At 45.7% G+C, this 14,063-nt stretch overlaps 1 protein-coding gene across 1 annotated transcript in view; it reads right to left on the bottom strand.

Moving 5' to 3' along the window:
* Positions 1-14,063, bottom strand: part of LOC144827393 (uncharacterized) — a 102,126-nt gene that overhangs the window by 15,026 nt on the left and 73,037 nt on the right. Inside the window, exons 4-5 of the mRNA XM_078685726.1 lie at positions 13,079-13,548; positions 781-954 (exon numbers count right to left, since the gene is read on the bottom strand). Of these exons, the coding sequence (XP_078541852.1) occupies positions 781-954; positions 13,079-13,548 (644 nt within the window). The remainder of the gene's footprint in view (positions 1-780; positions 955-13,078; positions 13,549-14,063) is intronic.

The following is a 14,063-nucleotide window of genomic DNA, read 5'->3' as shown; positions in this document are numbered from 1 at the left end:
AGATGGTGAAAGAAGGGAGCACATGGAAGTCAGGAGGGAGTGGAGGAAAGGAGACCACGTTTGATGGAAGAGAAAGGGACCAAGAAGGAGTGATAGAAAAGGAGAGAGGGTCACAACATTTCTGGCGGATAGATAATTTTGAAGGCAAACAAACTTCATGCAACGGAGGATGGTGATGGCTTGAGGTAACTGGGCTACCAAAATGGTTGCAGCTTCAACCCAAGTAGTTACATTAAAGTTCAGTGTTTGAGGATTGGGACGGTGTATGATAGGGCAGTGTCAAGATTGTGGGCCCACTTCTTGTCCTCCTACATCACACTTCAATCCGACTTGAGCTTCGATGTCATTCTGCTCATCCTCACACCTCACCTCAGCCTCCTTCCTGCAGCCAGGTCGTACCAGCCTCACTCAATTCTCCACAGCAGACCGGAGCCAGTCCCTGCCATCCATATACCAGTCTGCCTTATAAGCCTCAAGCTCACGCACCAGCCTCCGCATCCCACAGTTCAAGCCTCGGCCTCCTTGTCCCAGTCTAGTCCAGCATAGGGTGCTGCAGCCTTCTTAGACACATTTGCTCACCTCATGTGACCCTCATTGTCCCAAGTTCCTTCAATCTCACCGTAGAGCACACAGCCTTCCTAACTCACCAGTCTATCTTTTCACCTTACACTGCCCCTACTACTCCACCTCATTCACCCATCTCAAGCCTTCTTATTTTACTCCAGTCCTCAGACCGGACACTCCAGCTTCCTCGTAACATCTCCTTCCCATCTGCCTCACCTCTCGTCCCAGACGGATGGCGGCCTCCGTGAAGTTCCTCCTCTCCTCCTGGAAGATGCGCTTCTGCTCCTCAAAGGCCGCCCGGTCCTCCTGCAGGCGGAGCTGCTCCTCCAGAAAGTAGGAGCCCCGGATCGGAGTGGGGAGGTCGTTCCCGAGGGAGGAGGCAAGCTGCTCCTGCAAGGGGTTGGCAATTAAGACCGGGAGCAGTCAACATACTGAAAGCACAATGTGTGTGCATTTAACTTAAGGGGGAGCAGTACTTTGAGTTTTAAGCGTAGTGAAGTAGACCATATCCAAAGCACGGAAACCGTTATTGAGAGCAGATGTAGGTGGGTATTCCAAGGAACTCATGGAGCACCAAGTCCAAGCTCTGGCTTGGCTCGAAGAGCCCAAATACGAGCAGACAAAACGGAAAAGCTTCAGTTTTCCATGGTGCAGGACTGGCTCCAAGATTGCCTTTTACCCACATACATTTAGCCCCATACATACTTGCACTCTTACGCACCGCTTCATTCACATTAAATCACTATACGTTTCAGTCTATCCCGGTGTCTCGCTTTGTCTTACATTTACTTTCTCTTAGCCCCCCCCTCTACCAATCTGACTGCCAGTCTGGGTATCGTGCTCTTCTTTTCTGTCATTTTCCTGCCCTTTCTCCCTCTCGGTTTGATCTCACTGTGCCAATTGATCTCTCCTTTTTTCATGCAACTCCTTCCGGTAAATCAGGGTAATGCAAAAATAATAAATATATACACACACACACATATATATATATATATATATACACATATCTATCTCTAGTGGCTATACACCTTATTGTAGGGAGCCATCCAGCACCCTACATCATGCGTAGGATGTTGCATGCACCATGGTGGCCTTGTAAGGAGCGTGGCTGCTCAGTGCTTGCTCCTGTACTATATATGCAGTGTCCTGTTTCGTTTGTGCATTGCACTTTGCGTCCTAGTCCGCCTGCAGCCACTGGTGCTCCAGTTAGCTCAGCTATACTAAAAAAACAGTGACGTGTCTGCACAGGAGAAGCAAGCAAGACCCCCGCAGAGATGCTTTGCATTCTGGTCCACCTGCAAATGCCAATACTACAGTGTTGACTGAAGACCAGAATGAAGGGGAGCCACCCATTCTAAGAAATGAAAGGGGGAGGCATAGCAACACCGCCTGCACCCACCCACTGAGCCATGGTCCCAGCCACCCTAGGAAGACCTACCAGAAGGCTGGTGCAGGCGTGCAGCCTTAGAAGCTGGCTTGTTCAAGGTGCCAGTTGGAAGCAGGGGCTTTCACCCCCTCATATCAGCGAGTGTGCCCTCGGGTAGGAGGAAGAGCAGCGGTCTGCCGCCACACTTGCTTGCAGCAGCTGTAGGAAAGTGTTGGACACCCGGTCAATTAGGATGTGAGCCCAGTGTGGTCAAAGACCGCCAACGCATCTGTCTGACCTCAGTAAAACAGATCGGGAGTACTGAAGAAAAGCACAGAGGAAGAAAAGAAAAAAAAAAAAAAGGAGTGACGAGGATGAAGTCCATCAGGATTGAAGATCGGCCCACAGGGAGGCAGAAACATACATAATTACATTTATATAAAGCATCCAGCAGCACCATGTGCAGCACACTGCAAGTTGGGGGCTGCCACACACATAAATGATGGCACTATCACCAATCAATGAATTGACTACCCAACCACAGCAGTCCCGCGATTGAAGACACGGTCAGCCTCCTGGACAATGGCTTCATAGCCTTGAAACAGACAGATAGCACAGTGACAAGGAGGTTCTTACTGCTACACTTTGTGGGAGAAGAAATAATCTTTGAGAACCTCCCTGGGGCAGGATTACAATGCATAGATGACTGCACGAGCCACAGCTCAACCTGGATGATGAATGATTCAAGGTGCTGCAAGCTGATGGAGACAAAAAAATGGATTTCATACACCAACTACGGGAGTTCGCCAGCACCTACACCAATAGAAGGAAGTCTGAACTCAGATCGTAACAGTTAAGCAGATAGTCTGTGTTAAGATGGCCTCTATTAAGCCAACCAGGGATTATATTGGAAGAGATTGATATTGGCCAGGTCTTGTGAACTATCCAACACAATAGGGGGCCCCTAGGTCTAGTAAGTTATTGGAGTACTGGAGTATCCCTTTCTTAGAACGATGAGTGGGGAATCGGCCCCCGTCGGTCTTTAAATTTCCTCTGGGCCTCTTTTGTGTAGTATATACTGGTTAACTCTGCTACAGCCAGGCAGATGAAATTGAGGCAGCTCTGAAATGAGGCGCAGAGACGAACTGCTATGGAGACGCTACATTGGTCAACGAGGGAAAAGTCGATGCAGTAAGAAGCCTCATTCAAACACCAAATGGCTGAGTCACAAATAGAAATGTCAAAACTGTGGGCTAGATGCTCATGCAATAGAGAAGTGGCCCGCCTAGGGGGCTCCAAATGTGGAATATTAAACAACTTTGCTGGAATATGCAGGAGCGAAGACTGGGGAAGTAGACTCCGGGCGAGGCAATGAAGAGGTCTTCCAAGTCTCACACACAAAGGAGAGACTGGACTACGGCCCCAGCCCATCTACAACTTTATCTCAGGCATGCTAGTGAGGGCGTTAATTGACACACGAGCACCTGTAAATGTGATGGACATAAAACTGTATCGGGACCTGTATTTTCATCCCCCTTTGGCCTCGTTGCACTCCAAGATCTACAGCTTTAGGAACAGCCCTTCATTTTGGCTAGAGTCTTAAATGTAACCGTTTGTAATGGAGCTGCTGAAATGCAAGCATGCTTTCAGGTGACCACAGAAGGGAAAGGGGCAATATTAGGATGCTACACTGCAGGGCTGGGGCCTAGTGTTATTTTCCCAAAGACTGTCACCCTTTTTGGAGGATTGGGCTGTTTTAAAGACACGCTGATCTGACTTCACAGACAAATGTTTACATCCATTAGCCCCCCCCTTCCCAGCCCCCGCCCCCCCCCCCACCAATTAGACAAAATGAGTTTATGCGTTTTCACAATGATGCTGAAGGTTGCCCAACGCTAGTCAAATGCCAGCCAGGTAGCTCCTGTGCCCACTAGCACCAGAGTCAAAGAACTTTATTGGCATTTTTACATTCTGCAGCACATTTGTCCCTAATCTGGATGCCCTTTCTGAACCCTTGAGGGCCATAACCAATGCCAAGTGGGTGTGGAATGCCTAGGAGGAAGAGGCATTTACCAACGTCAAGATACCCAGTCTGCATTACACAAAAATGGCATACTTTGATCCCACCCCAAAAAAAAAAAAAAAAAATCACTGAACTGGGGCAGACATTAGCCTAGTAGGAGTGGACACTGTCCTAATCCAGGAGCATGAACGAGTACTATGACAACTCTAGACTCTCGAATGTCTAGGTAGGGCCCTAACAAACACAAAGAAAAGATCAGCTTAAATCGAGCTGGAGGCACTTGCTAATCAAGCGTGTTTGCTACCACTTTCATCTACGTTTGTACGGACACCTTCAACATAATCGCGGACCACAAGCTGCTGATACCACTGTTTGTTGGGACAGTCAGTGGCAGCTCCTGCGCTAAGGCAGAAAAGCGTTGCCCCACTCAGAAGATCAAAGGGTAAAATAAAATGATAATAAAATCACTGTTAACTTTTTATTTTTACGTCCTTGTTCAGGTAGGGCGGGACGGGCCTTCTCTGGTCACAGGGCAGGAGTGGTTTTCCCAACTCCCTAGTGCTCGCGCCCCCACCACTCCTCCCCTTGCTACGCCACTACAACCAGGGATAACAGTGGAGGACATACTGATAATGGCTCGAATCTACGATCCCTCCATCGACAGGGCAGACAAAATAGAAATGGCACTCAACAGCGGTTCAGGAGGTGGTAGCACACAGAATGACAGTCGTCAAGGTAGAGGCAGTGGACGCAGTCCGCAGCGGGCACCCCTCATCCTGAAGAGGCACAATGAGCCCAAATGCAGAGGCGTAATGTAGGTACTGTGTAGGTACTGTAGGTACTGTATCACCCCATGGAGAAATCTCTGGCCATGGGCTTCACGTGCTCTGCATGTGGCAATCAGAACCACTATGCCGGAAGACCTGATGTTTGTCTTTTTTTTGCCAAGGAGCTCCACGCCCTCCAGGTGGGCAACATCTTGGAGCAGTTCCCAGAGCTGTTCAGTGGGCTTGGGTGCAGGTAAGAGCAACCCCTCCCCTCCCCTCCCCCCCCAAGCTTCACATAGACAAGAACATACTACCCACTGCCTTGAGACATGTGGGTATTGTTTCATCTACGCCAAAAGGTGGAGACCGAACTCGAAAGAAAAAGGACATAATCAAAAAGATTTCGGGGCCACCCCATGGGTGTCACCAATGGTGATCACTGAAAAACCCAAACAGCCTAGAGCCATCAGGGTTTGAATTGACCGAAGTCAATCAACTGTGCAATCCGAATGGAGCGTCACATCACGTCAATGATGGAGGCTATCAGACCTTAATAGGGTAAAATTGTTTTCTAAGTTAAACCTTAATGCCAGCTACCACCAGCCGGGTAGCCGGTAGATAATCACATTTTCAATGCGCTTGTGGCAGTAAGCAACAGAAGTTCAGAATATCTACGGCAACAGAAGTATTCCAGAATGCTATCAGAGAAACCCGGTCAGGACTTGGAGTACTAAATATTAGCGATATTTTGATCTTTTTATTCACATTGCGGATCACCACAAGCCCCTCAAGGCTGCCCTTCAATGATTAAGAGACTGTGGTATAACGCTGCACTAAGACAAGTGCTCCTTTTTCAAACCCAAGGTGGAGTTTTGGGTTGGTAGTCTCCCATGAAGGCCTGCAAGTTGACCCCCAGAAAGTCAGCAGTAATAAAAGAAACCCCAGCACAGCAGAACACTACAGAAGTCCAGTTTTCTGGGCATTGTGATGTACTGTGGCAAGTTCCTCCCAAATCTGGCCAGCCTCTGAACCACTCAGAAGGCTTATAAAGACAGGAGTCCGATGGGAGTGGGGCCCCGTTGAGAAAGAAGAACTTGACAAAATAAAGAAAACTCTAAGCAGATGCCCCAATGGCATACCCTGACAAAAAGACTGAGCTAGTTGGAGATGTGAACCCACTTGAACTAGGAGCGGTCCTTACACAGGAGCAAGAACCAGTAGTATGGATTCCACTGGCACTCAAGTTGTGCCTCCACAAACACGGAGGTGCACTATGTGCAAACTGAACAGGAAGCCTTGGCCATTAAGTGGGCTTGTCACCATTTTCATCTCTGCATCTACGGATGAAAGTTTAAAGTTATCATGGATCACAAGCTGTTGGTAAACCTCTTTACTGGAACAGCAACTCACCCACCCCCTTGAATTGAGCACTGGGCGGTGCAACTGCAAACTGCTACCGTACTGGTTCAGCGCGACGTACAGGCCTGGGGCAGGCAACCCAGATGACCTCTCCAGACATCTACTGAAACCAGGGGGCACATCAAGTGTTGACTGTGATGACTAGGAGTTCGCCTGCATGGTTACAATTGCCTCATGCCCAAAGGCAATGACCCTGAAGGGCATCAGGTGAGCCGCAGACAATGGCCTCCAGCAGGTCAAAGAAGCCATCAGTGGGAATATGTAGAGGCTATTTCTAGAGACACGAACCAATGGCATCCCGAAGACAAGACTATCCAAACTATGGAACAGTGAAGGATGATTTGAGCTTCTTGGCAGAGGACATCATGAGAGGCAACCGAAAAGTGATTCCCAAGACACCGGAGGGATAGACCATTGCCCTCACCCATGAAGGGCATCAAGGGGTGGCGAAAACTTAAGCCATAAAGAGAGACATAGTATGGTTCCCCGTCATGGACGGAAAGGTGGAGGAAACTGTTTGGCTCTGTCAAACATGTCCGATCATGGGGAGCCCTGTGAAGTCTCTCCCAGTGGCCACTGAGGATGCTCCAACAACTACATGGGAGAGTGAATATTATTTTGGAAGCTTCCAGACTGTAGGCTAACCATGGTCCTGGTTGATGGGTGGTAGAAGTATTCTGTTGTAGAAATGGTCACCACAATGGTGTTCAACCACATTCCTCTGCTAGAAAAAACATTTGCAAACTATGGCCTCCCAGAGATCAAGACTGACAACGGTCCCCCTTTTCAAGGGGCAGACTTTGGAGAGTACCTGGTGACACTGGGAAACTGGCATCAGAAGTTAACCCCTTAATGCTCCCAGGCGAACAGCACCATTGAGGGGTTCATACAAATGCTGAACAAGGCACTGCGGCCAGCTGTCCATCAGAACCACTACTGAGTGGCAACTTCACAGATTCCTGAGAGCACACCCAACTGTACGCTGAGATGCGCTCCAATGCACCTCATGCTCCAAAAAAGGTCAAAGACATCATGCCTACCAGTCAAGGAAGGCAGCCTGAACCTCTCCAAGAGAGGGAAGTTCAACAGAGAAGGCGAAAGATAAATGAACGAGCCAGATGTGCAGTGGAGACACGCCTGGAGGTGGGCGACTGTCCTGGTGAGCGATCGCCACCCAGGGTGGAAATTTGATTCCCCATTTGAAACAGGAGCGTGGACAAGTGACAGTGAATGGAACCAGGATCACACAATGAGGAACATCTTGTGGTACCCACACAACCAAGCACCCAGCAGAAGAGCGGATGAGAGGGAGATGGACCATCAGGTCCCGATGACACCAGCCGAACAGTTGGGGTGGAAGGGTAGAGAGTACCAGCAACGCAGAGTCCAGAAGAAGCCCCAGACAGGACCAATGAAGCCAAGTTTGGCACAGCTCTGACCTCCCAATGGGAACAGAGTCAGCGGTATGAACCGAAGCCGAACCCTGCACTTGCTGCCAGCAGCGCAAAGGTTAGGGTCCAGGAGCGCGAGAGTTGCTTCCTGCCCAGAAGCACACCACTGAGAGGGCAGACACTCTGAACCAGACTTGTGCTTTTCGAGGCTCACCTATCTCTGAAAGCAGAACACATGCAACGAGTTTAAGGACTGAGCGATATGCAGAGCATGCACTCATTGGTGTAGTCGGCAGAGTGCCATTGAGCCCTCGGTGTAGGAGACCGCAAGGCTGTTTGAAGGAAGAGACACAGGAGAAGCCGTTTGGCAATGACTTGCCAGGATTTCAGATTCCAATTATAGATGAACCAATGGAGTGATTTGGACTCCACCGATTCCCACCCTGAGACGAAGCGGGATTTAAGACAAAAATATGAGAGCTCTCCAAGTTAAGAGGTCATGAGACAAACTACCTCATTTATCCACACTATGGATTCAGAAACGTTGCCATTTTTCAGCCTTGCGGACCTTTGAGACACAACCCAGCTATGTTCTATAGAAAGAAACTGCATCAGTTGTTCATTAGAGATTTGAAGATCTTGAGTTGTAAAGAAATGTACGGTTTGGTCCTGAAGAGAACCCCACATTGAAGAGGGTTTGAAATGGACGTTGTTGATTCCCAAACAAACATTCTGCTTAATGTCACTGTTGTTGTGCATTTTTGTAAAGTTCTTGTTGAAATTGAAAGTTTTGCAATTTGTGTTAATGCACAAAGACTAGCAGTCAAAATTGTTTGTTTAAGTGTGGCACTTTGGTCTAAGAAAGTGATAAAGGTGGTAGGAGACCAAGGGTGGTGGTTTGAGTTGTGTGTATGTGTGGTATGATACCAGTGTGGTAGGAAACGTGTGGGTGATTAAATTGGTGCATATGAGTTTGATGAGACGAGTCCAGACTGTTGGACTTTTGTTTATTTGCATGTTTCTTTAAGAAGTGTGGTCGTGTTGTTGTAATTTTTGTATGTCATTGTTCAAATGTGACTCCCCAAAAAGATAGTGAAAAAGAAAAAAGTATCTGAAATAAAAACTATTTAATAGTTCCGTCTGTCAGCGATAAGTGGTCATGTGCCATGGTATAACCTCTTTAGAAAGAACAATCAGTACTGGCATTTTCATTGTTTTGTTGCTGGGTGTAGGAGAGGCCTACTATTGTCCAATTATAAATGTCTTTTAATCCAGACAGGTACCTATTTTCCCTAATCGCATTAACACGCGCAGCACGGGGCATGCTCAGTTGTGTAGTTTTTCCCCCGAAACCCAATTTCTGTGAAATTTGCACTTAGGCAGTTGAATAAAATGTTATGTTAGTTATGCCTTTGTGCACGGACATTATGCGAGATGCCTGCTCAATGTGTTTTTTCCGCATAGTTTCTGAAGTCTTACAGTAGTTAGAGTTGCAGGTGCGCTTCATGCAGCCGCAGCACACCTGAGACCGTCACAGTTTGCGATATTATTTTATCACCAGTATGCGAAAATTACAGGACCTAAGAGAAACCCGTAATCAGGATTTCTGCCAAAGTATGCTTGCGGTAAAACTGCATGGGCCTACCAAGGGCTTCTTGCAACACCATAGACATGATCACCACATCAAATCTATGCAAGACACAGGACTAGAACAGCACTCCCAGCCAACACAACCACAACACTGGCCTACAGGAACCCTCAGTGAGTAGGAGCAAGACCGTCACAGGGACACAGAATTAACGAAAGCAAAGAGGCATGCTAAAGCAATCTACTTGTAAAAGAAAGAGAGTACCCCTTGAACCCACAGGAACTGGGTATAATACAATAAAGAGAAAGTGTTCCCTGGGTTAGGTTTATCTAATGGGATGATTCTACTAATCTCACCATGGATATCCAGTTCCTATATGAACCACATCAAATCTATCTATGACTTTCACAACCCTTCCACACGTTAGTAGAACCACAAAGGCAATGATGAATTAATGAATTATTTTCTCATTTTTATTAAAAAGAATTTAAAAAAAATTTAAAACACAAGTTCTTCTTAATACAGTGCCTAATGCCCATCAACAATTTTATCACAATCACTTTATATAAACAACAATAAAAGTTAATTATATTTATCCCAACAAGGTTTGTTTTGTCGACGCGATTCGGTGGATTCGGCAGTAAGCCCCACCTTCTTCAGGAAGAATTTATTACACACAACAATCTGTAAATATAAAAATCCAAAGTAAAAATACATCCGGAGGTACAGTTTTTATTTACATATCACTTTTTTTAAAATTAAGTCATTACATTATGCACCTATGCTGTTTGTGGTCCCACTATCAAAGTGACTAATTCATACCGTTACACTTACACACCCATCTTTTATTCAAGTAGGTTCCCTTCATTTACACATGTTCATTCCTTCACTCATTCTACACATGCACTTCTGTAGGTTGCATACCTCTATTAAGCCTTCCCGCAATATATGGGTTACCAAAAGTCCATAAATGCCTTACCAATCCTCCCATGAGACCTATAGTTTCTAGTTTAAATTCACTCACCGAACCCTTAGTATCTACATCGACAAATTCTTGAGACCTCTGGTATCTAAACAAAAATCATATATCAAAGATACGACCGACATGATTAAAAAGGTAGAAGGTCTAAAATTTGATGGGCGCAAACAATGGTTAGTATTGCTTGACATCGAAGCGCTCTACACTAACATACCCCAGTCAGCCACAGTAGAAACTGTAAGAGAGCTCCTTAAGTATGAAAATGGTGATCTGTCAGAGCATTCATACTTTATTATCGAATTGACAGAAATAATATTGAAAAATAACATTTTTTTATTTGAGGAGGATCTATACTGCCAAATCAAAGGTACCAGCATGGGGGCTACCTGTGCTCCCAGTCTGGCCTGCCTCTATGTTTGTACCTTTGAAGATAAGCATATATATAATGAAGCGGCACCGTTCTATGAAAGCGTGACCAATTGGTCACGCTTTATAGAGGATATATTTTTTATCTGGAACGGAGAAGAGAATGAACGTATTGAATTTATTGAGTGAACTTGTGTTTTTAATTTTTTTTAAAATTCTTTTTAATAAAAATGAGAAAATAATTCATTAATTCATCATTGCCTTTGTGGTTCTACTAACGTGTGTAAGGGTTGTGAAAGTCATAGATAGATTTGATGTGGTTCATATAGGAACTGGATATCCATGGTGAGATTAGTAGAATCATCCCATTAGATAAACATAACCCAGGCTAAAGCAATCGCCAGTGTGTGCAAGTTACAGCTGTAGTCTCACTCCCCGAAAACTCAAGACAAAACAGATGAACACTAGAAGGATTTCAGTGTTTGGAAGCCCATGCATTTCCTTCATTTGTAACGTCTGCAAACCCAGGTGGTGTTGAGCGTGGCCAAACAGTGGAATCCTAACATTTCTAGGTCTCCCACCTCTATTCCCTGAATGAAAGCATGGGGCATAAGCTATTGGGTCTGCCTTCCCATGAGGGAGGCGCAAGGTGGGATGCAAGTGCAAACTGCACTTAGGATGCAGAACACAAACTGGTCAGTTTAATAAACATGGTTTAAGTAAAACTAAAATACGGAACTAAAATGGATAATACAACGTGATTAAGTGAGTTAAGTGGTCACTGAGGACCTCCATTGATCTAAGGGTTACAAGTTTGCTACTGGCAAGGTCCAGCCAACTTTCATCCTTTGAGGTCAGTAAATTGAGTACCATTAAATAAGGTACTAGTAAAGTGTTTACGGTACTTACAACAACGTGCCTCTATAAAATAGGTTTTAAGAGCCACTCAAAGGAGACATTGAGAAGGCCTGTGTTCTCCAGTAGAAATATTTTTGAGAATGGATAAAAAGTGAAGTCACTTACTTTCTTGAACCACATGAGTACACAAACCTCTATTAGATCTCATTGTTTTCTTGTGTTGGCACAAGGCCAATTTCTCTTGGAGGGACGCCAACCTGCGGTTAATATGTAGGATCGTAAAACTGAACGCTGGATCCGAACTGCAATTATAGCATTATTGTTATGATATCACTAATCAGCTAATTATCATTTAATTAAAAAAATTCTGTTAAAAAAAAAAATGAGTACACAAACCTCAGTGATGTGGTCCTGGAAAGAAAAGCAAGACACCGGGCCTTTCTTGAAAAAAGTGATTTTACTGGGCCACTTAGGTAGCAAACAAATGTTAAAGTATGTAAGGTGATCAAATACACCTTCCTTAATTCATCCTTTGATAATGTAACCTAATCTGGGTTACAAGGCAGCTCAGATTAGAGGTACAACTATGGGGGCAAAGATCGGTCAATCATCCCTGCAGCCAGGAAAGCTGGTGCCCACCCCACCCCACCCCCAAGCTAATCCACCTCTTCCCTCTCATTAAACAGTGTATAAAGTTACTCGTTACTCACCTACATGGGCAGATGAACACGAGCCGCCATTGTAGAGCGACTGCAAATGGTTACTCCAGGTCAGAGTGTCCAGTCCTGAGCTTTTCACCTACAATTCATTTCTATTATGTGTGTTACCGGAGTTGGGTCAATGGAAGTAAATCAAGACTGCAGTTTTTAAAATGCATTAAGTTGTCATGCGAAAGATCAGGGCTGGGAACAGTTTCCACAATGGCATGGATTTAGGGATCTACTCTAAGCCCTTGCCAGGCAGACACAACATGTAGGGAATCAAGATGACTAGCCAGCGGAATCGTTGCATGCTTCTGGAAACAACATCTACCGGATGTGCACATTTGGGTAGTATGGCTGTTTAAAAACAAAATGCAGGGTAAAAACATAATAATAATACTCTTGCAAAAATGTTTTGCGCTGGAAACAAACCAGGCAACTAATAGTGGGAAAATACTCCGGTTAAACAAAAACATAAGACTAGGTCTACGACGGAAGCCACAGAACAGTTTGGAAAGTCAATCATGGACTACCGTTAGTACTGCAATGCCATAACAGCAGCAGTTTGAGTGCTATAAAAGTCCTAAATAATAAGTAGGCGTTTGCTTTTTATATAAATAAAAACAATTTAAGTTGAGCTTGCACACAACAATGTCCGATAACCATGACTACAACCAAAAGTAGTTGGTATTGCTACTGCGGTGTAAGGATGATGAAACAGTGGATGGTGTGGAGTCATTACACCAGAGGATGACAGAACGCACATACCTAGGACTACCAACAACGTTATCAAGACATTTCACTTGAATATATTGCTGGAAACAGAAGAAGCTGTTAAGCCATAAAAACCCTTGAGCAATCGTACAGTGGGAGATGCAGGTAGGCGAAGCTCTAGGATTGCAATATTGGTCTCTCAATCATGATAAATGTAGATGGGTTTGTACTGGAGGAAGGCTCAGATCAAATATTCCTTTGAATTCTGCAGTCATACCCATGCATGCTCACCTTTCATTGCTGAATACCTTTCATAACTTCACAATGGGAGTCCCCACTCACCTGCAGTAGCTGTTGCTGTTGGCATATGAGCTCCCGACTAGCAGCAATCTCCTGCCTCAGGGCTTCCATCTCTGGACTCTCCATCACCTTCCTTCGGCTCTCCTCGATCGCATGCCTCAATGTACCCAATTCTTGGTCCTGGCTCTCTCCTGTCAGTCGGTTCTTCTCCATCTCCCGCCTCAGATCTTCCAGCTCAAATGTCCGCAGCTTTACAATATGACGGCCCTCTGCAACCTCTTGCCTCAGCTTCTCCAGCTCCCGGTCGTGAATCTCAGCCAGCTTCTTGCTCTCTGCAACCTCCCGTCGAAGCTCCTGCAGCTCTTGGTCCGGACTCTTGCTGCTTCGCCACCGGCCACCCTTCTTCAGCTTCATCTCCCGCAGCTCCTCCTTGAGTTTTGCAAGTTCCTTATCATGGTCTGTGACACTGTTCACCAGGTCCCGCTCACGCTTGTGCCCCGCTGAGCGAGAACCTGCCCAATAAAAACAAAGGAATAGGCTTTAATAGAAGGATATAGGAGAGAGATACGAGAACATAAGAGGAGGAGCCTGGAATGGGACACCTACAAGAAAGACCAGAGTAGAACTTGAGCCGTTAATAAGAAGGAACAAATAACAATTTTACTAACCCAATGATCATAAACCATTGGTCTTACAAACAAAATGTGAAGCTTAGAGCGGAGGACATACTAATAGAATACCAAACCTTCAACAGAGGACACTAAAGCAATCCGAGAACTAAAGAGCATACCATTATTAACTCCTTCCATGCCACGTCACGGTGGGCATGCGCGTCGGACGGCTGGGGGCCGCCCGATCCGCAAATGCTTCAAATCTGCTCGCACTGAGGCAGAATGTCCGCTGCAGCAAAGCAGTTAAGCACATAATGACAGGAAGAGGAGCATATAACATAGCCTATGTTCTGTTCCTGGTCAGTGCCATTTGTTCTATGCGTCTCTAACCCCCAATGACCCTACAAAAACTGACG

The sequence above is a fragment of the Lissotriton helveticus genome, chromosome 1_1, assembly GCF_964261635.1.
Source record: "Lissotriton helveticus chromosome 1_1, aLisHel1.1, whole genome shotgun sequence".
Lineage (NCBI taxonomy): Eukaryota > Metazoa > Chordata > Amphibia > Caudata > Salamandridae > Lissotriton > Lissotriton helveticus.
The sequence above is the reverse complement of the archived record's forward strand: the minus strand, read 5'-3'. Positions and strand labels throughout refer to the sequence as shown.